This window comes from Solanum stenotomum, chromosome 9, assembly GCF_019186545.1.
Source record: "Solanum stenotomum isolate F172 chromosome 9, ASM1918654v1, whole genome shotgun sequence".
NCBI classification, from domain to species: Eukaryota; Viridiplantae; Streptophyta; class Magnoliopsida; order Solanales; family Solanaceae; genus Solanum; species Solanum stenotomum.
The window spans coordinates 40,700,698-40,726,501 of record NC_064290.1 but is presented as its reverse complement, the minus strand read 5'-3'; the positions used below and the strand labels follow the sequence as shown (position 1 = coordinate 40,726,501).

Below are 25,804 nucleotides of genomic sequence, written 5' to 3'. Positions count from 1 at the left end.
AAAAAAAAAAAAAAAAAAAGATGCTTAGTGGTCAGTTTCGCCGAGTGCAATGAAATCCCTTCACAAAATGACGTCAAGAAATGGGCACATTAGGCTTGGCATGGAATACATAACCTCCAAGTGTTTGACATGAACGAGATTCCATTCCTATTTGAATTTCAAAGTGTGAAGGACGCAGAGCATGTCATGAAAGAATCTTGGAGAAAACCAGGGAAGCAGTCTCAAGCTGGATTGGTGGTCATCAATAGCTAGAGCATACTCAGTTAGTACCAATTTCTATTGGTATTGGATTAGGGTTCTAGGTCTGCCACTTCAAGTATGGTCCAACAGGGGTTATAAAGGAGATTGGGGAAAAATATGGCGGATGGTCGGAGACGGAGCTCAAGAATCACTTGAGATGGGCTTGAATTAAAGTAATGGGTCGCTGAAAAATCTTCCGACGTCGGTTGAACTCGGGGATGGGGAATGGAGATTCACTTTACCAGTATGGGTAGAAGAGCCGACAAAATTTGAAAAAAGTTGGGTTGTTGGATAAGCAAGAGGGGACAAAACTTTTCACGGAAGAGGAGCTAACAGCTTGTGTCAGTCAATTGTGGAGAAAGGGAAAACTCCAAGGAAGGGGAAAGGGATAGCTAGGAAAGATCTGTTGGATAATGGATAGGATTGAGGATTTTACACCATGGACAAAGATGATGGGCACGTGGCTGGATGCAACAATTCAAAAGGAGTAGGGCCAGGGACCAATTTTTCTCCACTTCGTATGTTGGGCCTTCTCTTCGTTTAAATGAAAGTGGTCCTTCCTCTCATTTTAATGAGAAAGGACAGAAAGACTTAATGAAAAATCCTACAGCTTAGCCTTTCACTGAAAGCATAAATGCTCATGTGGACATTGTAGAGGAGCTGCGAACTGCGACAGGTTTTAACTATGAAGATGAAGAAAGGGGGATGTTCGTAAGAGAAAGGGTTGAGGATCACATGTAGAGGATCGACACGAACCATGAAGCAGATGTGATCATAATTCCTATAGCTGTGATCTCGGAAACTGAGTTGATTGATGCAGATGGGATAATGTGAAAAACAAGGGAAGGGACACAAATGCAGCTGATTCTGATTGAAGAGCCTACACCTATCCAATATGACTCAAGTGAGTGTAATAATGAGGTGGAATCTGATGCAACATCCTGGGTGCAGCAAAATACAATTAAATTAAGCAAGGAATTTGGAGCCATTTTTAATGGCTTAGAAAAAGATGCAGAGCTCCTCTTTGAGAGGCTAGATCAAAGAAGAGAAATGTCAGAGTCAAAAACAACCTTTTGATCCCAAAAGAGGTTAGTAATTTAATTCTTTGAGGTCAACTATAAGGATGGGGAACCTAGGAGTGAGCTGTGAAAGAGGAGAAGACCACCAATTAGAGATCAGTGAAGATTAAAATTGTGTCATGGGACGTGAGGGGTTTGAATGGGGCAAACAAGAGGAGACTGGTTAAACAATTAATTCACCGGTGGGGGGCAAACATTTATGTTCTTTTAGAAACAAATATAGGAGGGGTAAGCAATTTGATGAGGGAGTTGTGGGCTAATAGATCGGAGAAGTACATTTGGATGCCAGGAGTAGTAGAGGAGGGATTTTGATAATGTGGGATAAAAGGGAGTGGGTAGAAGAACTAGTGTAGACTGCAGGCCAGATGATAACTTGTAAGTTCACAGATCTTCCTTTCTTTCTTAAACTCATGCCCAGTCAAACTATGCCACATACATTTCAATGGAGGGATTGTGTATACCTCAATTTGTTGTTTCAAAGGTCTGAGCATCACCATTTTACCTGATTCCGATTATTGGATGGTTGACAAGTGCGTAGTTACTTTCCTTGGTAAAGAACTAGTTACCTTTGATATCCTTTATGCGTCAACAAGGGCAAGATTGCGGAGAACAACTATAGTAGCCCATTTAGTATCTCCAGTAGCTTGACTCTTGAGATATATATATGTTGACTGTGAGAGACTTCCAGACTATTAAGCTGGTGAAGATTCCAATCTGTGCTTTGTTAGGATGACTAGTGGTTACTGTAGAAGGTAATGTCTTCAGCTGGAGGAAACGGAAAGAGAGGGATTTAAGTGCAATTTATCTATGCATTTTGGCTTCTCCATTGCAACTATTAATCCTATTTAGTGTGTACGGGTTATTTAACGAGGATGAGGACAAGATCATTTATCCTTGCTTTGTGCTTACGAGATATTTTCTTGTTTTTCTTGCTTTGCTTAGCTTAAAATATTTTAGCAATTTTCTTTATCAAAAAAAATTCTAGCAATTTCTTGCCCATCCTGTGAAGGCCCTACCTGCATTTTTTGCTTTACCTCTTCATTTGAAGCTGTTGAGGTCGAGGTTTAAGTGCCTCGTGCTCAAAGTGTATATTGATGTTGTCACAAGCCCTTCTACCACTCTAATGCAGCTTCACCATCTTATCTCATGGTGGGAGATTAATTAACTTGGAGTAGATAGCCGATGATCACAAAGAGGAAGTTACAAGTACTGATCTGACTTTGTATAGTTTGCTTGAATAATAAAAAAAGAGAAAACCAGATATATAATAGTTAAGAATTTACTGGTCTTAAGAAGGAGAAGCAGAAGTGGTAAAAGAAGAGAAGATGCAATGGGAGGGAATGAAGTATAAACAGAACTCTAACAAAGGTGCAAATAATAAACGTCTAATTCTAGTGTCAATACTCAATAGTCCTCTTCTATGTAAAACTATTCAAGCTTGTATATATGATGGAAGACGAGTGTCATAGCTACTTTATAGACTTCCCAAAAATGGTTGGTAGAAACTAAGACTTACAGTGAGACTTACCTAATCAACCAGGAAGACATCAGTGCATATTTTGCTATACTTGGGGAAAAACGTGAATGAAGAAGCATGTTAAAGAACTTCAAACTCTTCTGTTTCATTAACTGGAAAAATTCTTCTGAATAGAAGCCCTGTCGGCCAAAGAGAATCCGTCACTTTAAACTGGGTTTTGGTATAAATGTGATCTGTGAGTCCTAAACTCAAGATCACTCAGTTCTGCCTTTTGTATTGCACACCCCAATGCACCTACTTGGTGCTACTTGGTGCAAACCTTATCCCAAAAAAGAGGATCACTTAGTTTTCATGCATCTCACTGTGGGCAGTTCTTATTCATGTCTAAATGAACCTTTTGCATTTCTTTATTGTTTTAAATTTTTTGCTTTTATGCTGTTACTAGTTATCTCTTATTCAACATGGTGTGAGGAGTTACCTTTCTAGTTTGAGAACAATCAACAATGTTTCTGTGGACCCATTAACAAACCATCAAGAGTTTATCAAATGTCAAGTGGAAATGTTGTTTGTCTAGACAGTTAAGTTATTTTCAGACAATTTGATGGAATGAATAGATCTAGATCAGTTTTTGGACTGTTGAAACTTAGGTCGGGATGGATCTTGCTCAAATATGGCATGCTGTCTTTTTACTGTAACAAAGTCCACAGGCACCCTTTATTTTACTCTTTTATATTATACTTCTTTTAGTTGCCTGTGGTTATATATAGCCTAACCAAAATAGCTTGGACTGTTTATATAACCAAACTGAACTAGTTGCGACTGAGGCTTATGTGATTGATTAATTGATATTTAATTGCCTGTGGTTTGAGTGATTTAGTGATGGATTACTGACTACCGGATTTATTTTTCTTTAAATTTTCTTCCAGTCCGAAGTTTTTGCTGTTGCATTTGCTCTGCTGGCTGCCGGTGCTGTCATCCTGACATTGAATGTCTTGTTACTGGTAATGAAACTTTCTCAACCCATGCCTATACAAAATAAGGTCAAAACATGAATAACATAAGAAGAAAACACCCTAATATGGGTATATGCTTAAACATCTTTAGGCAATTACTTGACATATACTAAAGATGCCAAGAGATGTCAGATATTGAACATATAGGGAAAGGGAAGCTCAGTGGTGCATATATACCCAGGAATGCATTCTATAGGCTCCTGTCACTAAAGGAATACCATTATACCGACACTAATGAGTGTATATGCAGATTCCTTTTCACATCACTAAAGTAGTTGAGAGCCGCAGAATTAATGTAAATGATGTTTCTCTTACTTCAGATGAAATTAATGAGTTTGACCTGCAGGGCGGTCACATAATCTTCTTTCAAAGCCTCAGTCTTCTGGGTTACTGTCTATTCCCACTTGATGTTGGTGCCTTTATTTGCATGCTAAAGGACAATGTGATATTGAAGGTGGTTGTGGTTTGTGTTGCACTAGCTTGGAGTTCTTGGGCAGCATACCCCTTCATGAGTACAGCTGTTAACCCTAGGAGGAAAGCTCTTGCCTTGTATCCTGTGGTACTCATGTATGTATCTGTTGGATTTCTCATTATCGCCATTGATTGATGGCAGTCATGCATTTCATATGAAAATGTATGAAGCTGATAAACGCACATTGAAGTAGGCATGTATTGTAGTGGACTTTTTGATTGCCATATGAAGTTTTGTTGATAATTTTGGTTCGACCACTGATCTCACATTTTGTCCTCATGTCCTAGAGATGTTATATACATCTAGTTATGTCTGGTGTTATGCTGTAAGCCTGAAACACTGTCTCTGCTGTGTAAGATATCTTCTGCTGATGGTCTCTTCATTCATGGATGTCGATGCCTCTGAGCACTATGGTTGATTGGTCACATGTCATACTCGTCTTGTTAGTTAATGTGTCAACTCTTTTTTCCTCGCTGAGTAAGGCCAAGGGAGACTTGGAAAGTTATATGGAATCATATACTAATATTTGTAATTGTTACACTTTCATGAATACAAAGGAGAAGCTTGCACATAATTATACAATGTTTTGTATCACTCTTTTATTTTCAAATTCTTTTTACCTATTCAGTAATATTTGTTTAATACATGATTTGTTATCTGAAATGTACATGTGCCATGTGCTTGCAAAATAGACCTGGTATGGTCTAGTTGTTGCTCACCCAGACTGTTCTCGTATCCCCTGAACCTACTAGGGATAGAATGAGAATTAGACAGTAGCATTGAAATATTAATTCTTTCTACAACTAGATTGACTTCAAAGAAGTTTTTTTTTTCTTGGTTTCCCACCCGGTGTCTGTTTTCTACATTGGAGTCCGACTAAATCTAGATTCGTGCTAGGAAGTTCTACATTGGAGGTTAAAGCGCTCCCTAACAAAGGCGACTCTGTAGCCAAGGGCTCGAGCTAGACCTCTTGATTAAGGATGAGGGAGTACTTACTACTCCACCAACGACCCTGACACTTCAAATAAGTTATTACCGATGTGGAAACGGACCTGTCATTTGTTGCATGAAAAGTGTAGGTGGTTTGCTTCAGCTGGTCATAACAGTACAAATAGAAAAGTGTTAGAAGCACATTTCAGAATCTATATTCAAAATCATTATTATACATTATGCACATAAAATAGCTTGGAAATAGTAGAAAAAAGTAAACGCACAAAAAAGTCGAATCAGGATCGAATTCTTAAAAAGTCTTGAACCATTTGTTTGGATTGGAAAACTACAAGGCAGTTGTTCACACTTATATAAACAACATGACATAATGCTTGTAAGTTTGATCACACACAGGTTAGAGAGAGAAGAGTATCACACAATGAGTCTTGAAAAGAAGTTATTATAACGAAAGAACTTGTTCCTATCATGATTTATTCATATAGTTTTTGAGTTGTAATAGTTAGTTTTTTTGTGTTGGTTCTAACACAATATTTTGATTACTTAGTTGATTGTAGTAGGTGTTATTTTGTGTCTGTTAAGGATTTTCATTGACGGCATAGAGTGATATGCTCAAAATTACCCATATAAAATGATGCAACGATGTATAGTCAAATACAGTTAACGTTGTGGTCTACTCCCACAAGAATAAGTGTGAAAAAACTACCAAATTAGATGAATATTTGATTGGTGATCGTAATTTCTATTTCATTTATGACATAATGCTTGCAATTAGATGAATATAATTAATATAAAACTTCAACACTCAAGATAGGGAAGGAAGTAGAAAGAAAATATTTATTTAACTTACTGAATGCTGTTTTTTTATGAAGTTGTAAATCAATAGGATTGAAGAACCAAGTTGTGCCCCAATCTATGAAATACAATGTCCTAAATTTTCATGTAAATACTGTAATTAGTTGTTTTAGATATGCACTCTAAACTATTACTTAATGTTTTCGAATAAGTTAATAATATAGCTCTTAATGATTTTCTCAAATGCACAATAGTTACTATTAAACTTACGTCAAGTCAATTCCTTATTCATAAATGACTCTATTAAATGAGGATTAGCGTCCAAAGTTTTCGTAAATTATTTCTTTCAAATTTGAGTTCACTTTTCCTAGTAAACTAGTCAATTGACTTAGGTTGATGCAACCACCAACCAATAATTAAGAATAAAAAATAACGAGACATCGAAAATCCAAAATCATGCATTAATTCGAAAACCTTACACATGAACACAACACTCATATTGGATTCACAACCTCAATAAAGGAAAGAGTTCCTTTTACATGTTTAATAAGGTTGTTCACTTTGTTGTTCAGGAAGTGGGAAATGTGACTAGTTTCTGAGAGGAAAGTTTCCATTGATGTATTTAGGGTGTCAAATTGGTCATGCTAAAGAAAATACATTTTACAGAGTTAATTAGGAAGATCAAGAACAAGCTTCAAGTCTGGAAAGGGAAGCTACTATCATTTGGAGGAAAGGTTGTTCTGATTAAGAATGTACTACAAAATATTCTCATATGCTTACTATCAGCTATTAGTCCTCCAAATTGTGTCATTCATGATATACATATATATATGATGTTTGCAAAGTTTTTGTAGAACTTCAAGGAAGAGGGCAAAGTTAAACACTGGATTACCTGGGATACTATTTATTTTCCTAAAGAAGAGGGAGTCCTTGATTTCAGATCTTTATTTGATATTACAAATGCTCTTTTTGCTAAGTTGTGGTGGAACTTTAAGGACCAACAATACTCGAGAAAAGGCCCAAAATAGTCCCTCATATTTGGGTTAAGACTCAAAGTCATCTTTGAGTTTTCACATGGAGGATTAATAGTCCCTTATGTTTGCAATATTGGTGCACTTTTGGTCCTCCTCCAAAAGTTCTTCCCCTTGTTTTGTTTAGTAGAAATCGTATTGCAGGTAAAGTCGAAAGGTTCATCACGACGATTTCACGTGCAATAGTACACATTTTTCTTTTCTTACAACGTTATTTGTTAAGATGTTCTTAGCTTAGCTGCAGTAATATTTCCACTAAGCAGAACAAGATGTTCTTCTTCTCACCTTCTCTCACATAGAGTTATTATTTCTACTAAATATATAAAAAGACGATTGGACATTCCTTACATAAAATTGTGGACAAAATTAATGTTAAAAAATAGGCAAAAATTTAGGGGAAGACCAAAATTGCACCAATATTGCAAACATGAGAGACTATTAGTGTTCCATGTGAAAACTCAAGGATGACTGAGTTTTAATCCAAAGATGAGGGACTATTTTGGGCCTTTTCTCACTTTATGTTGAATCAGTATTGTAAGAGACATAGACCTCAAATGGTTGAATAGAAAGGGGGTTCTCAAATCTGGAAGCTAATGTTACAATCTAGGGACTCTTTTGATCAAGCAATATGGTGGGAACCAAAAGCAGGACATGCAAGTGTTTGATTTGATAATTGGACTCGCCTAGGTGCTTTGCAATTCCACATGCCTCTCAATCATGCTCATGGGAATGTGGAGGAGGTACATTAATTAGTAGATGGAATACTAACTTGCTGTAGGAGTACTTCAATGAAGAAGTTAATGGTCAGATTCTTCAGGCTTTGAGCAAAGGGCAGAAATCAGATAAAACTTGGTGGATGCAGCCTGCTGGAAATAGAAATTTTTTAGTAGGAAGTGCTTGGGAGATGATTAGACAAAGACAAGAGAAACATAGGAATCTAATGCAAATTTGGGAGAAAAGGATCCATTTTAAAGTTTATTTTCTTATGTGGCATAGGAGGAACCCTATTGGAGAAGTCCTAGTTAGGATGAAATTCACTAATGAGGTTGAATGTTGTTGTTGTGATGATAAGGTGGTTGATCATCTATTTATTCATTCCTCTACTACTGCTAGTCTTTGGAAGCTCTTTGCTGATGCATGTTGCTAGATTACAGGTCCATTAATACAACTCAAACAAGTAATAGACTTATGGTGGGATATTGTAGAGTGTGGTAATAAGTTGAGACCTTTATTTAAGGTTGTTCCTGCCTATATCATTTAGAAAATTTGGAGAAGAAGAAATATCATTAGATATGGTGGGAACATGCTATGATTTTAGCATTAATAAGCAGTAATTCCTATTTGCTAAAATCAGGTATGAGTCCTGGCCAATTATTGTAAAGTTCCTTGAAGAATATGCTCCTTTAAATTGAAGTATGGTGGTGGTTTGGAACTACCCAGCCTTGGGAAGTTTCAAATGCAACACAAATTGTTGTAGTAAAGAAAATTATGGTAAAGGAGCTTTAGCACTTTTGTGTGAGGAATGGGGCAGGTGATTTGGTGTATGCAGAGTTAAGACAACTATAGAAGTTAAAGTAGTAAAATTGGGTCTGGAGTATTGTGTTTGTTTATAATGGTCTTGTATCATTGACTATAGAAACTGATTCATTAATCACAAAGAAGATATTAGATGGCATTTGAGAGATTCCTTGGATTGTCTCTATTGATATGACAAGTATTAAGGAGTTGTTGAGCAAAGGAAATCATGTGGAGATTGCACATATATAGAGAGAAGGAAACAAATTGGCAAATGTTTAACTAACAATGTTGTTCATATTGCATTTTAGCTTTTGAGAGATGGTTCAGTTTATACATGTTCTTCTGAAATTGTATACAATGTGATATTAGTTCCTCTGGAACTCATTTTGTACATGATGGACGAGTATGGGTGGTGATACTGATATTGTCGCGAGTATTGCTCATCTGGTTTCTGATCAATTTCTCGGTATCTTATTGCCTTTTCAATCGTTGAGATGAATAAGTCTTCAACGAGATTGAATCGATGACATTTGTCAGAGTTTAAATGTCTACATCAAAGTCACTTATGCTTGAAAGTAATAGAATTCTTTCCTTGAAAAATGACTAGAAAAGAGAATTTTCAATGGTCTAACTTGTTCGTACAAAATCTGTAAAAGATATATATACAAAAATCCTACAAAAAGTTTTTATATTAATCCACAAATTCTAAATTAAAATCTAACAGAAGTACCATGTTGACACCATTTATGGATCGTAAAAATCACATACAATTCCTAGATATTGTTTAGCTCTCCATAAATAGCCTACTATTGTTCCCCATCAGTACACCATAAATTTCTTTTCACGATCCCAACCCGCCATGAGTGGAACCCACACTAATCCTCTAGTGAGAAAATCAATTACCAACCAATCTGTAATTAAACAAACGTCTAAAATAACAGTTTAAAACAAATAAAGATTAAGTTCCCACAAACAAAATCTGTTATCATAAAACATTTGTGAAAATAACACCTTAGAAATTGAAAGTCGTGTACCAAAACTCTAATCGTCTAGAATAAGGGGATGCAACCCCAAAATAAAAGAAAACATAAGTCTGAAAAGGTCTAAGTCCAAAGAGATGGACTAAGAAGTTAAGAGGAATCCATGACAACCCGAAAGAAGCAGTTTACCCTTGGATTCAGATATCGTGTGTCTCACACTTGAGGTCTCGTAACAGCTGCCTAAATATGCCATATACTCAATATAGAAAGAGCAATTAGAGTATCAGTACACAACCACAATGTACTGGAAGGATCATCGGCCAGCTCTAAAGATATAGATGTAAACATATAACTAAAATATATTAATCGTAATACAACACATACACCAACCAAGTTAGCAATTCCACAAGACTCTCAATCACCAATCTAGACTTACAGATTTACATGAAGAATTTCCACATGATTACAAGCAATCTCAATTCACTCAAGGAACAAAACATATAAGAGAATAATCAACACACATGGTTCCCGAGCCAACAATTATAAAGCATGTACTAGCGTGGTATCCGATCCAACCAATATAATATTCCATATCAGGCATGGTACCCGATCCAACTAATAGCAACATGTACCAACATGGTACCCAAGTCAATTAATAGAATATTTTGTACTAGGCATGGTACCCGAGCTAACCATCAATCACATATATCACACAAAGTCTCATATATAATGAATCAAACACATTTGCAAGCCACAAGCAAATTAAACAAGTTCATTACATGAGATTGACAACTTGATATCATTTTACATTTATCCCTTTATATTTTTTCCAATATGTTGTACAAGTAATACTACATAATTAGTTAACACGCGCACATTACATAACTTGAAAAATAAACAACCATCACCTACCTCAAATCAAGCCTTGAAAACTCTATAGAACTTGAGTTTTTCCTTTGTTACAAATTTCAGATTGTTCTTGATTTAAAACAATAACAAAATAACGCAATCAATGAACAATGGCCTAAAAATACCTGGGTTATACTCAAATCCTAAACCTCAGGTCATTCCTATGATCGTCCCACCCAAATCAAGGTTTTCCCATCATTAATTCAAGTCAAATCTCTTCCCTAAGATATCTACCATTGATTCTAAGGTCCAAGAATTGAATTACTAAGTTAAGGGGAGTAGTTAACTTATTTTTACCGAAGAATTTGATGGAAAACTGAAGAAAAATCCTAAGGTTGCCCTTTTTTCTTCCCAAAAATGAGTTTTCATAACAATGATCAGTTTTGGGACGTTTTGCATAAATCTGTGACTTACCCCGCTATAGCGGCCCCCAACCCGCTAGAGTGGGATCCCACCACCAGCCATGCGACTTGCACCGAACAGAAACTTGGAATTCTTCTAAAAAATTCATTTCGCAACACCCTTTCAAAGTTTGACGTTCTAACCTAACCATTTCATGTCAAGTTTGATAACAAAAGTTGTACTTACTCGAATTCACTTCCGAAAAGCCTTACAAACTCCTTGATGTATTAAATAATTGAAGAATCAATCCAAGCGTAGAAATTTTATCCAGTCCTTTCTCGGATTTCCCTAAAACCCACCTTGCTTAGATTTTGTCTATAATTAGCCTCGTCTAAAATTTTTAAGTCAGTACTCAAAATGTTTTCTTACCCAATTATTTTTTCATTGGCTTACCCATAAAGATCGGAAGGTATCATTACAATCAACTAAGTACAAATCACAAATTTGACATGCGATTCACATATGACGATCGTAAATTATCTACATTCGAGGAAGTTCCTTCTTCTTTGACTTGTGTGTAGAACTTTGGCGTAAATAATAAGAGAAGTCAAGGATTATATTGATGATTAAAACTGTCAAGTACATGCTCCATACATAGGAGTGAATTATATAGTCCTAGGATTGCTACACTTAGAGTCCTACTACAATACAAATACACAATGTACAAGAGTAGAGGTTGACTACTACTACTACAATTATAACTTATCCTGGTCGACTTCAGCTAATGCAGTAGCCCCGTCCTAGTGTGACTCTAACACTCTTTAATATTTAACAATTGTATACGTTGATTGTACCATGTTGATCAACGTGTTCCATATCTTCAGCTTACCTTATCTTTAAAATTTTCCTTCAAGCTAGCGAGTGGAGGAATAGTTACTCCTAGCTTGCTTCGAAATCCAGCAAAGAGTTTCTTTGTCAATGCTTTGATATGAGCTAGCTGATCTTTGGACCTCACAAACTGAGTAAGAAGTTGACATCTGGCCACCTTTTCTCGAACAAAATGATAGTTCATTTCAATATGTTTGGTTTTAGCATGCATAACTAGATTGACTGTCATGTACAAAACACTCAAGTTATCACAATACAGTTTAGGGAATGACTTGAGATACACTTCAAGATCATGAAGTAGATATGTCATCCATGTCATCTCTGCTATAGTGGAGTCTAGTGATCTATAGTCAACTTCAGCACTTGATATAGCTATTGTGGTATGTTTCTTGAAAGTCCAAGAAATACAATTGGCACCTACGTAGATGCTATAGCCTGTAGTTGATTTCCTATTGGTGGTGTAGCCTCCCTAATTAGCATCTAAATATTCATACGACCTACAAGGTGATTTTGAAATAATTTCGAGTCCACAGTGTAGAGTACCTTTGATGTGCTTAGAATCTTTTTGACTCCGTAAAGATGTTCAATTTTATGACATTTCATAAACTGAATTGGTATATTCACTGTATGAGTGATGTCAGATCTTGTGAGTGTCAAATATTGGACACTCCCTACTATAATTCTGTATAAAGAGGCATTGATAAGACTTCCCAAAGCTTCATGTAAATCATGATTTTGAGCAAAAAGAATAGCTACAGCCTTTGCCAATGTCATATTTGTCTTGTCCAGTAACTCATAAACATACTTACTATGACTCAAGTGAATTCTTCTTATAAAATACTTGACCTCTACTCCCAAAAAAATGTGTAAAGGACTAAGATCTTTCATAGAAAATTCATTTTTAAGTTGTAGAACCAAATATGAGGCATGTGATAGATTACTTCCTGTTACAATAATGCCATCTACATATAACAAGAGTAATATGGTACTTTTGTGAGTTTGAAAAATGAACAAGGAGGGATTTGCCTTACTACAAACGAAACCAAGCTGTAAGAGATGCATGCTAAACCTATCAAATCAAGATCTTAGTGCCTATTTAAGAACATACAATGCCTTTTTCGGTAGACACACATGATTAGGACACCTAGGATCAACGAATATAGGAGGTTGACTCATGTATACCTCATCTTACAAGAAATCATGGAGGAATGCATTTTTGACATCTAGTTAAACCATGTATACCTCCCACTTAAAGCTGACAACAATGGATAGAACCACCCTAATAGTTGTGGACTTAACCATAGGGCTAAGAGTTTCTTCAAAATCTATCTCTTCAAGCTGTGATAAACCCCTGACAACAAGCCTGACTTTGTATCTATCTATTATTCCATTAGCCTTTAACTTGGTTGTCAACATCCATTTTGAACCAACTAAGTTTATACCAGAAGATTTGGGTATCAATATACATGCCTTGTTGTTATGTAAAGCATTGATTTTCTTCTGCATATAATGAGGTTACTTTAGTGCTTCCTTAGTAGTTTTTGGTTCCTCAAAATTTCTTCTTTGTTGTTAGCAACAAGTGACAGGTGATGTTACTTTACCTTGTGTCTAGTGATCATGTGATGCCCTTGTGATGCATGAGGTGTATCAACTGAGACAACTGATTGTAGTGTAGTATCTTTAGATTGTTGGTTCTCTGTCAGATTTCATCTTGAGAGATCAACTTTTAAGTGTATTCCTTGTGAGATAGTCACAAAGAAGGTGGGATTTGATGGACCACCACTATTTGGACCTTCACGTGCAACATGTTCCTCACTACCACTAGTTGATCCTGAATCTGCAACCTGAGTCTCATCACCATTGTCTGGACCTGCACTTTCAACCTATTTCTCATGACCATCATCTAATCCTACATTTGAGGGATCAATATCATTATCATCATCAAGAGGTATGCGGGCTGTTGGATTTTTTAGTAACATTGTCACCAGTAGCTTCTGTACCAGTAAGTTGTAATTCCCCAGAATTAGGATCATTATGTGCCTACAATTTGTTGAAAAATTCAACAAATGTAGCAAGATGAAGTGAGACATTAGTGTTAGTCTGATCTTGACTTGGAGGTACAAAATGTAATGTATTTTCATCAAAGACAACATGTTTGGACACATACACTCTTCTTGTTAATGAATGATAACATATGTAACCTTTGTATAAGCAGTTGTATTCTATGAACACACAATGGTGGGTCTTTGGAATGAACTTGTTACTACCCTTGATATAAGGAGAAAACCTACAACCAAACATCTCTAGGTTATTGTAATCAGATTTCTCACCATATAACTTAACAAATAGAGTTACCATCTTTAAGAATAAGTAGGGTTGTCTATGAATGAGAAAAACTGCAGTGAGAAATACCTCAATCCATAGAAACAAAAGAAGGTTAGAATGAAGTAGGAGAGTTAATCAGTCTCAACAATATGAATATGTTTTCTTTCTGAAACTTCATTTTGTTCAAGTGTGTTAGGACATGAAATATGCCTGACAATACCACAATCTTCCAAATGTTTAATGAAGTTGTTTTGATGAACTCACCACCTCTATCATATTGGAATATCTTAATCTCTTTAAAAAAATGTTTTCCATTTTTTAAAATTTTTTTACAAATACTTCAAATAATTCAAGACTTCTTTTCAGTGGATAAAGCCAAGGATACCTTGTGTGATCATATACAAACACTACATAACATCTTATATATTGAGAGGATTCAACTGGAGCAGGATCCCCACAGATCACAATAAATTTTCAATAAAGGTTCCTTCTCAATTTTGTTTCTCAAGCCAATAGAAGTTTACAACTTTTGCCTAATTGGCAACTAGAACAAACAATAGGCCCCTTTTTCAACTACTAACATTGATGTAACTATTATTACTCAAAACTTCTAATGACTTCAAACTAGGACGTCCTAATCTAGTATGCCACATGTTGTCTAATGTATTCCAATTGTGTGCAGTAGTCAGAGCATAGAGATTGTTATCTTCCAAAACATTGAGTTCACTCCTCTTAGATCCCTTGGCCTTGTATTCAATTATATTTTACAACAAAGTTAGTTTCATTAAATTCAAGAGTGCAAAAACTCTTAGTAAGTTTACTAACTGCGTGTAGATTTTTTGTAATCTAAGGACTTCTTGTAATTTCAGGCTTGATTTAGTTGTATTCCCAACATGTGTTATGTTTAGTTGTGATTCATTCCCAACGATGATTTTATCTGGTCCATTGTAGTGTTTAAGTTCAGATAGAATACCTGAGTTATGTGTCATATAATTAACTTTTTGCTCCTGAGTCCATATACATAGTGTCACCAGTAACAGATGTATTATGTAGATTGACAACAACCAATGTTTATGGTAGTTCATCTACAGATTGATAAGAATAGCTCCATCTGTAAAAAAAAAAAAAAAAACACTTAAGAGCAGTATGGTTATTTCTACCACAAATTTGACATGACTCAGTATTGTTCCTTTCCTTGTTTCCATTTTGGAAACTTTGATTATTCTTACAACCTGTTCCATATCCATTTTTTTTGAGAACTTTGTTCCTTGTCCAGCAGGCTTGAAGCCTCTTCCTCGAGAGTTGAAGTTGTTGTTTCCTCTTTCCTGAGAGTAGTTTCCTCTTACCATACCCCTTTGAACAAAGAATGTCATGTTATGGCTCTGTTGTGGCATCTCTTCTCCATCCTCCCTTCTATTAAAACCCGTGAGAGCATTAGCAAATTGATTATGGGTGCGATATGGTGTCTTCCCTAAAATGACAGTCATAAAAGTCTTATACTTAGACCTAAACCTCTAGCAAAATTGATTACTTTGTTATTTTCATTCACAAGTTTGTGAATGGTTGCAAGACCATCATATATATATACCTTTGAACTCCTTAATATATTCATCAATCTTTCTGGTTCCTAGATTAACACTTTGCAGCTATTGTTTGAGTTGAAACTCATTATCTTTTGTTGCTTGAAGATAAAATTCTTTCAAGCATTCCCACATCTCCTTGACAGTTGAACAACTCATAATCAGGTACATGTTTTCCTCTATCAATGCTCTTGAGATCTAACTCCTTAGCAATACATCTTTGTCTTCCAAGTCGTCAATATTGCCACTATCTTCTCCATTCTTCTCAACAATTACAACTTTCTCAACAGTCTTTCCAATTGAACAACTACTTCTAGTTGACTCATTCTCCGCATTGAGATAAGTTAGTCTCATCACCAGAATCAACTACATCATTTGTATCCTCCATATGAGATAGTTTGTTCGCTTAAGTTTAATGGAACACAAGGCAATGAGGTGATGAAGCAAAAAGGTGGATAGAGTTTTAGTAGAGGGGGGCTTTGCAGTTTGAACATGTGGTTACTTTAGATTCAATACTTAGTGAGCGGAAGAGCTTATGAGCTGATACCATGTAGAATTCTCACGTAAAGAATTAGAGAAATTATGGATTATATTGATGAATAAAATTGTCGAGTGCATGCTCCTTTTATAGGAGTGAATTATAGAGTCCTAGGTTTGCTACACTTAGTCTCCTACTACAATACAAATATACAATTTACAAGAGTAGATGTTGACCACTACTACTACAATTATAAGTTATCCTAGTCGACTTCAACGACCCAATCCTAGTGCGATTCTAACTCTCTTAACAGTTAACAATTGTATACGTTAACTGTATCATGTTGTGCAACCTGTTCCATATCTTCAACTTCTCTTATCTTCAACATTGTGGACCGTGGAGTTGACATACTGTCTATAGACAACATTGTGGATCAGCTTCTTAGCTCAATGTGAATCATTCGCGGTCCGTCAAAACCATTTGCGATCATAAATCATACCTTCAATTTTTGGATATTCTGGATAGTGGCCCCCTTCCACTTGCGATCAATCAGTAAGTGAATTTTATGGTTATATGTGGCTCCATCACGGGCAGATCTATAAAGGGGTGTGGGGGTGCCACGCCACTCCCGAACTTTGACGAAAACTCTATATATACATAGGTATATATACATAATATTGATATAAATATAAAGTGTGCCACCCTGAGAACAAAACTGGCATGTGGTGCCACGGTAGGAGGGCAAATTTAGAAGGCTGATGTCGCAGGTTCGAATCCCATTTGTACCTATTTTTTTGAGAAATTTGCTGCAGAAGCTGGCACATTATTTTAATTTTTTTTATAATTGTTATTGACTTAAATTAAATTAATTACATTATTACGACTTTTCACTTGTTTATTTACTTGTAAAGTTGACTTTCATTTTACCTGTTGCTATGGCAACGGTGGAGAGAGCATTTTCGTCAATGAAGCACATAAAAAATGAAGTGCGGAATAGTATTGGTAATCAATATTTAAATGATTGTCTAGTGTGTTGCATAGAGCGTGATGTATTTATAAATGTTAGTAATGATGTCATTATCGATCGTTTTCAGAATATGAAAACTCGTCGAGGACAATTGTAAATGAATGATGAATATTTATAATATTAGTAATATTATTGAAAGTTTTAAATTTGTTAACTTCATGCTTTTAGTGTGGAGTGAGGATTTGTAATATCTTATTATTTATATTTTATTGATTGATTTATGATATTTATTGAAAGACGAATAATTTAATCAACTATAAAATCAATTGAATCGATAAGTCTATTTGGCACCCCGAACTTTAAATCCTGGATCCGCCACTGAGCTCCATATTTGACCATCAGTGAGGTGTTCAATTGACACACCTTAGACTGTTAATTTCAAATGTAACATATTCTACTTTTGCTCACACTAGATATAAAAGAAAATTCTGTAATAGGCTAAAAAGCAAAGGACATGGACAAATGATTGCAGAATTGGCTGCTGAGTTATTAGATATGATGAAAATGAAATATTATGGAAATATGAGGGTATGTAAGTAATATAAAATTGGTGGGTTCTATCTATACCATGGTTAGTAAATATTTTGCAGCACCCGTCCGTTTCGTACACCAACTCTCATTAATAGAAATAATTGTTAAATCAACCACTTTTGGGCAGTAACCCTATCAATTTATGTGACATTGGAGACCGTGCCAATACGGGCACAATACATGTTATCATTTCGATAGCAATTGATGTCGCAGAGTTGGAATTTAGAGATTAATCATCCAAATTTTTATATGTTTTTTAAAAAAAATTATTTTAAGTTATTAGATAGTGTGATTTATAATATATTTTATTTATAATATTCATATAAAATATATTACTCCTTATGTTTCAATCTACGTGAAATTTATATATCTTTCAAATATTTCAAGTTGTTAATTGTTGTAACTTATACTAGTATTTTTTAGGTCATTTGCAAATAATATATATTACTTCTTCTATCCTAATATATGTGGCACCGAAAAAAATTCAAGAGTCAATCGAATTATTTATGCCTTTTAAGATTTAAATATTTTAAACTGTTAATAATCGTGATATATAGGAATTTTGCGTAATTTTTAAATACCCAAAAGACTTAAGAAATAAATTATAACAAAGAAAATATAAATATTATATAAATGCACTCGGTTAGAAGCAGACACGTTGACGAAGAGGTGTCCACGTCTATACATAGTAGTGATTATGTGATGGAGTTAAAATTTGGAGAGACATAAATTTTATATGGTTTTGAAATATTTTAAGTTGTTATTTATTATAATTTATAGTACTTTTTAATATAAATTTTAAATAAACTATATTACCCTATATGTCTTGATTATAGAAAATTTTTAAGAGTCGATCAATTTTTTTTATGTCTTTCAACTATTTTAAATTATGATCTAGAATACTTTTTAAATCGAATAAAAATAGTGCCAATAATTCAAAATATCAAAAGTAGCTTAAAGAGTTGCAAGTTGATGACCAACAACCTGGTTGTAGTCTCTTAAAGTCTATCTCCCATAAATGATATGTCAAGACATAAATTGAGATAAAGTAAGAGAATAATTAACTAGCTAACAAAATATGGAACTACAAGTGTAATTCAAATTTAACCGAAACTCCAATAATAAGACCATCTAACATCAAGTGGGAAATTAAATAAAAATATGATAAAAAAAAAAAACAAAGTAGCGGAGCAATAGGGATAAGCAATGGATACATAGGAGATGCTCGCCTTTGTTTGAAATGAAAATGAATGAACAAGCATTTGAGCTTGGAACTGATAAAATTCTGGAAAAACATAAAAGCGGTCATTATACTGAAGGACAAGACATGACCTCGACTTAAGTGATATAAATTAAGGGACCATAAATTAAAGCTCTTTCTTGATGTTGTTGGTATAGTTCTTGGAATGAAAATCAAGAAAGAGCACTAATAGTGATGCATTAAAAACAATACCAAAACACCATGCTCCAACTCCTGTGCATCCAAACTCAGTTGTAAAGTGATAATACAACATCATAGCCGATATTATAAACCCAAGAATAAATTGGTATATTTGACAATTTGTCACCAATTTTTTCCACCATGGCCTTTTTCCAATAGCCGATAGGAAATAATAAGCATACATTAGAACATGAATCGAAGCATTGACGATAAGAGCAAGACCCAACATCGATTGCGCATACTGAAGCCCAATATAACCAAGAACGGTCACAAGTGCGTGGTGATAGACATGGAGGAACGATAACCTTCGCGATCTAGAACTACTAAGGACAATTAAAAGTGTATCGATAAATTCAATAATTTTTGAAAGATAGCAAATATAAATCCAAAAGAACACAGGTCCACGTGGAAGAGTATGATTGGCACCGGGGAAACATACGATCCACTTCCAATCATGAGGTGGCATTTGGTGTTGGACAGAAAGGATGCCGGCAATGACCATGAGTAGAGAGAGGAGACAGAGAATGAGGCTGTGGATCGCGGTAATATTGCGAATGGTGATGGTAGTGAGGGTAGGGATAAATGTAGAAAAACGGAGCGATAAGAGAGTCAGACATAAGTAAACAGACACTGAAATTGTAAGAAAAGATATGGAAGAACCAAAAGTGTGACCTTGTTTCCATTCAAATTGGCTGATTGTTGGATGGTCAACAAGCCAGTAATGGATATTGGAGTAAAGAGATTCCATGTTTAACCAATGAATATGTCTATCAGACAAAACATATAGTATGCATATATATAGAAAAAAAAATAGTTTCTCCATTTCCACGGTATTTTTAGATTAAAAACATATTCCTATAATATGATAAATAATTTTAATATATTCTTCATTATATTATCGATCCAAATTATTTTTCCCGTTATACTTTGTCACAATTTGATATTTTTAAAAAATAAACTTACCAGATGTATTTTCTTTTTCAAAACAATTTCAGAAATAGCAAATATAATAGACATAATAAGGTTCTATAGCCAAAGGCGGAGCTAGAATTTTTCAGTAAGGGGGTTCAAAATCTGTAGAAATAGACACACGAAGCAATCGAAGAGGGTTCAACATCTACTATATATACATAAAAAATTATTTTAACCATGTATAAATAATATAATTTTCCGTCGAAGGACGGACCCCCTCATACTAAGGTGGCTCCGCCCCTGTCTATAGCTATAGTTTTGATAATTTCGCTTCATAGCTATAGTTCTGTTTGTTATGGAGGTTGCGGTTTGTATATTTCTGTCCATTTGTATATTTCACTTGTGAATATACAAATAGAGTAAGTATATACAAATTCTTTTTTTTTTTTTTACATTTAGGAATTTTTCAGATTTCCGTTTGTATAATTTGCTTGTCAATATACAAACAAGGTAATTTATTATGATTTTTTCATAAATCGTATACAAATAATTAAGGTAAGCATATACAAAATTCTTGATTTATACAATCAGAAACCGAATTATACAAATTCTGGATTTGTACAAATCAAACAAATTATACAAATCATGCGAATAGCAAAAATTGAGAAAACTGTAACCGCGAATTACAATTTTCTTAAACTATAACTATAATACCTAATATAGGCTGGCTATATGTTTGTTATTCTGAGTAATTTCCCCTTTTTTCTTTTCTTTTCATCATCTTCTTCTCTTTTAAATGTCCAAAAACTTGCTCTTTCACAGTAATTTTTATTTTATTTTAAAAAAAATTTCAAACCTCTTCTATGAAATTGGGTTATTTTGTTATTAATTGGATGCACGCATTTAAGTTGGTTTCTTTCAATTTTGGCGTAAGTCGTACATTAATTTTTTGCCAGCGGGTAAAGTTATCCATTATATACAACTTTATTATTTGATATAAAAACTCTCATATCTTATGACTAGTTACAAAAAATTCGTGTTCTGCACGGACTTAATATTTATTAATTTATAGAATAATTTCTTTTCGTGTGTGGTGGTAGTAACTTATTTCTTTCTTTTTTCTGCAAAAATCTAATGTGAAGAAGTTTATTGAGATGTCCATAATTAAAGTAATTTTTATTTATCATAAGTTGAGTAAAAAATATTATATTCAGTTTTGATCAAAACTGAAAAAAATATTATATTCATTTTTATTTGTGTAAAAAATATTATAAGGAGAGTCAAAAGTTAACTCTTCTTTTATTTTTTCAGTTTTGATCGAAAAGAAATTTTCTTTTTTTATATCTTAAAATATCAAAAGTTAAAGATATTAACTTCAAGTTAGGTATAAGCAGTACAGAAAATACACTCTAATTAATTAAAAACTAAATATGCTTAATCTAATAACACTACAATCACAATAAGCGCTAAGAACAAAAACAATACACTTTAACACAAATATATATGGTAGGTTTTAAAAGAAAAACAAGCTTAAAAAAATTTGATAATTATGAATTGTTTAGATTTTTCATTGTTAATTTCATTTTTGTCATTTGGAAACTATTTTGTAAGAACTAATTAAATATATGTGTATCTATGAGAATTGAAAGAAACATAAAATTTATATTCAAGGAATAAACCTGTTCATTTTAGTTATAAAATAGCTTCGTTACAATAAATATCAAAGGAAAGAGTTTCTTGTAACATTTGAAATCATAAGGAGGCATGTGTTTTAAACATGCAAATCTCTAAAAAAAAAAAATAGATCTAAACCAAAAAATATACTCAAATGAATTATGATAGTACACAAGTATATTTCAACCTTTTCCATTTTAAATTTGTTAAATGACATATAGGGACAAGGGGGTCAACATAAATGGAGTCCTAAAACGAAATTTCAATTAGAAACTTAAAATCTAAACAAACTTCATATGTATTTATTTTAAACTTATTTTCTTACAATTTTTTTAATATAAATTATTATTTAATATTTTTTTAGTTTTATATAAGATTTTATTGATATAACTTTTAAAAACATCCTTTTACTAATCAAGACAACCATTATATGAATTGTTAACATAATTTTATAAGTAATAAGTTGTGAAATTTCAAATAAAAATAAGAGTTAGAACCATAGAAATTAATCCAAAAAGTTGATAATTTGGTTCTACTTTAATATGTTTATTGTAATGCTTAAAAATTTAAGAAAACACAAAAAAAAAATTACAACTCACTTTGTTCAACGCTTTTTAACTATTGATTCATATTTTTGATAGAATATTTCTCTAACTTATCAAAATGACATTACAAAAGGAGTTAGAACAAATAAAATTATGTGAATATTAATGGTGAGAATGTAAGAAGTTCAAACAATATTTTCTTGATTTCTTCTATTTTTATGGGTTAGAGAGAACTAAATGATATGATTTGTTTTTTTAAAAAAATATGTAATTTTATCATGAATAGTAAAAAAATGTTTGGTACAAAGGAAAATATTTTTCTAGAAAATATTTTTTTGGAAAACAAGTTGGTTGCTAACTTATTTTCTCATTTTGGTTGGTAAATGGAAAATATTTTTCTAGTTTTTGGTTGGTGAATGAAAACCATTTTTTTTTTAAATAACTTTTATTTTTGGTTAGAGAGCAGAAAATACATTTTAGAAAAATAGTTTCTAACTTAAAATCAACTCAGATAATCGATTTGGGACTCAACCCCGATATTCGATCTGGAACACGACCTCGATGACTAGTCCAAAATTCTACTCTGAGATCTGACCCGAAACCTGACTCCGACTCCCAACTTGGCTCGACATTCAAATTGGAATACCCCTACAACTGATTCATGATCCGACCCTAACTTGGGATTCAACTTTGATTCTTGATCCGAGATTCGACATTCGAACTGAACCCGATCCTAACCCCCAACACCGGCACATTCGATTCAAGACCCGACATTTTGAATTAGGATCCCACTCTGATACCAAACCCTGACATCTGATCTAAAACCTGACCCCAACTCTCGACCTGTGATCTGACATTCAAATTGCACATAATTATGACTCCCGCATGGATATCCAACCTTACTAATCTGGAACCCAATCTCGACACTCGATTCAAGATCTGATTCATATCCGGGACTCAACACCCAAACCAAACTCGACTTTTGAATCAGGTTGCGACCTTGATTTTTGACCCGGGACCCAACTTTTGACTCGAAATCTGACCCCTACTCCAATTTCCAACCTAAGACACGACTGCCATATTGGAACCTAATCCAACTCTCAACCTAAGACGATCTAACTTTCCAACTAAGAACCATGCCGACATTCGATCCTAACTTCCGATCCAGGACCCGACTTCTAAATCAGAATCCAACCCCAACTCTTGATCCTAAACTCGACAAAAAGCACATCCTGATATCTAACTCAGGATCCGACTTCGACACCAGATTCGAGATCCGACCTCGAATTCTGATTCAGGACCCGTTCTCAATATAAATCCAAACCCTAATCCAATTTAGGACCCAAGAGATGGGTCTGGAATTGAGATCGGGAGTTGGGTCCCGAATCATAAATCATGAATTGAATCCCATATAAGTATCAAGAATTGATATGCAAGACTTGAGTTAGGGTAGAAAGTTGAGGTGTGAGGTTGAAAAAGAAGTTTTGAAAAATATTTTTCTTATTTTTTAAATACAAGTCATTTTCCTTAAATTTGAGAAAAATATGTTGATTTGAAAAATATTTTGAAAAATATTTTTTATTTAAATAAACCAAACATAGAATTTTTTTTAAAAACTTCATACCAAATATTATTTATTCTTGATAAATTTGAGGCCCCTGAGGATCTAAGACATATGCCTTTATGTTTTATATAGCATAGAGCCGGTGCTGTATGGGAGTAGGTTATCATCATACATATAAATTGGACTATATCACTAAAATGCATTTATTCCTTTTTTTTTTTTTTTACCTTCAGTATAAGAAGAATTAAATGTACGGTGGTAGATTTTGTCCAGTCAAAGAAACATCCAAAAATATTCAATGACATTTTGGATTCATGCCACATATTTATGGAATACGCGTTATGTATCGTGTTAATTAATAATAATAATTTTTATATATATATAACAAAATATATGATGGTGTGTAGAAACATTATTAATTACAAAATGTTAATGATTTAATTGTGATATTTCAACATACTAATCTCCATTTACAATAATATAACTACTCCTCTTAATTTAATTTATTTATTAAGTACAATACTTTAAACCTATTTATTATTGTCGGTGGAATCTCATCAACCTGTGGATGACCTCGTTGTATATCCAATGCTATTAATTACGTTATAGACCATTGTTGAGATACAACTGTATAAATTAATGCCAATGTTCATATTTATTACTCTTTCTTTGTCCACTTTTTAATTGACACACCTGTTAAAAAAACAATAATTGACATAGTGAGTTCACCATTTTACCCCTATTAATTATGAAATGGATGAATTAGAAACTTAAGTTTCTCAAGAAGTTTTATCTTTTATAANTTTATAATATTTTATACAATTATTTAGTATAGTAAAATAAATTTAAAAGAAACAAACAAAACGAATTCATCATAGGAAATTACCAAAGTATCCTTCAATACATCAATAATGGGTCCCACTTTTTGTTTTTAAGAAATTGCACATTCGAAGGATATTTTTGTCCAAAGTGGAAATATTGTGTAAAAAATGTGTATTTATTGTGATTTTGAATGTTTTGTGGGGTAATAGGACGCACGCAAAGTTAAGGTATCTTTTTGAAAATCTGGGACAACTTCAAGTATCACTTAATGTTTTTTCTCAAAATCTAATTTACTTTCGTAAACTATGTGTCAGATCAAAATCAGATTAACAAATTAAAAAGAAATGAGCAATAAATAGCTCATACAATGACATATTTATTATTTTAAAAAAGTACTCCTTTTGATTGAAAGCTAACAAGATAGTTACAATGTAACTAAATACTATAAAAATCTTTGCATTGTAGCTTATTATATATAGAATATAACAAAATATATGATGATGTGTAGGAACATTATTAATTACAAAATGTTAATGATTTAATTGTGATATTTCAACATACTAATCTCCATTTACAATAATATAACTACTCCTCTTAATTTAATTTATTTATTAAGTACAATACTTTAAACCTATTTATTATTGTCGGTGGAATCTCATCAACCTGTGGATGACCTCGTTGTATATCCAATGCTATTAATTACGTTATAGACCATTGTTGAGATACAACTGTATAAATTAATGCCAATGTTCATATTTATTACTTTTCTTAATTATTTGTCCACTTTTTAATTGACACACCTGTTAAGAAAACAATAATTGACACAGTGAGCTTACCATTTTACCCTTATTAATTATGAAGTGGATGAATTAAAAACTTAAGTTTCTCAAGAAGTTTTATCTTTTATAAAATAATTAATTGAGGGTATAATAGGTAAAAAAAATTGTTCTTTCTTGATTTGTCAAAATGAACAAGTAATTAGGGACAACTAAAAAAGAAAAAGTGGACAAGTAATTAGAGACAAAGAAAGTACCTGTTTTTATGACAAGGCAGTGCTTTTATGAGCTAAATGATGTTGTAAAATTATAAGATTACAATTGAAAATGAAACGAAGAAAATAAATTATCTTTAGGATGAGAAAATAATATCTCATTATCTTTAAAGAGATTTAAGTCTTTTCATTTGTATAATAATAATCTTTTTGACTTGTTTC

The 25,804-nt window shown here is 33.4% G+C and overlaps 2 protein-coding genes across 2 annotated transcripts in view; one reads left to right on the top strand and one right to left on the bottom strand.

The window, feature by feature from the left end:
• LOC125877138 (protein YIP4b-like) overlaps positions 1–4,880 on the top strand; it is a 7,960-nt gene extending 3,080 nt beyond the window's left edge. Inside the window, exons 2-3 of the mRNA XM_049558460.1 lie at positions 3,723–3,797; positions 4,156–4,880. Coding sequence (XP_049414417.1) covers positions 3,723–3,797; positions 4,156–4,416 — 336 coding nt within the window. The 3' untranslated portion in view covers positions 4,417–4,880. The remainder of the gene's footprint in view (positions 1–3,722; positions 3,798–4,155) is intronic.
• A 13,923-nt stretch (positions 4,881–18,803) lies between these two features.
• On the bottom strand, positions 18,804–19,847 carry LOC125877139 (uncharacterized). The gene has a single exon (XM_049558461.1). It carries the CDS (start codon positions 19,820–19,822, stop codon positions 19,001–19,003), a length of 822 nt encoding a protein of 273 aa, XP_049414418.1. The 5' UTR covers positions 19,823–19,847; the 3' UTR covers positions 18,804–19,000.
• Positions 19,848–25,804: the final 5,957 nt, after the last annotated feature.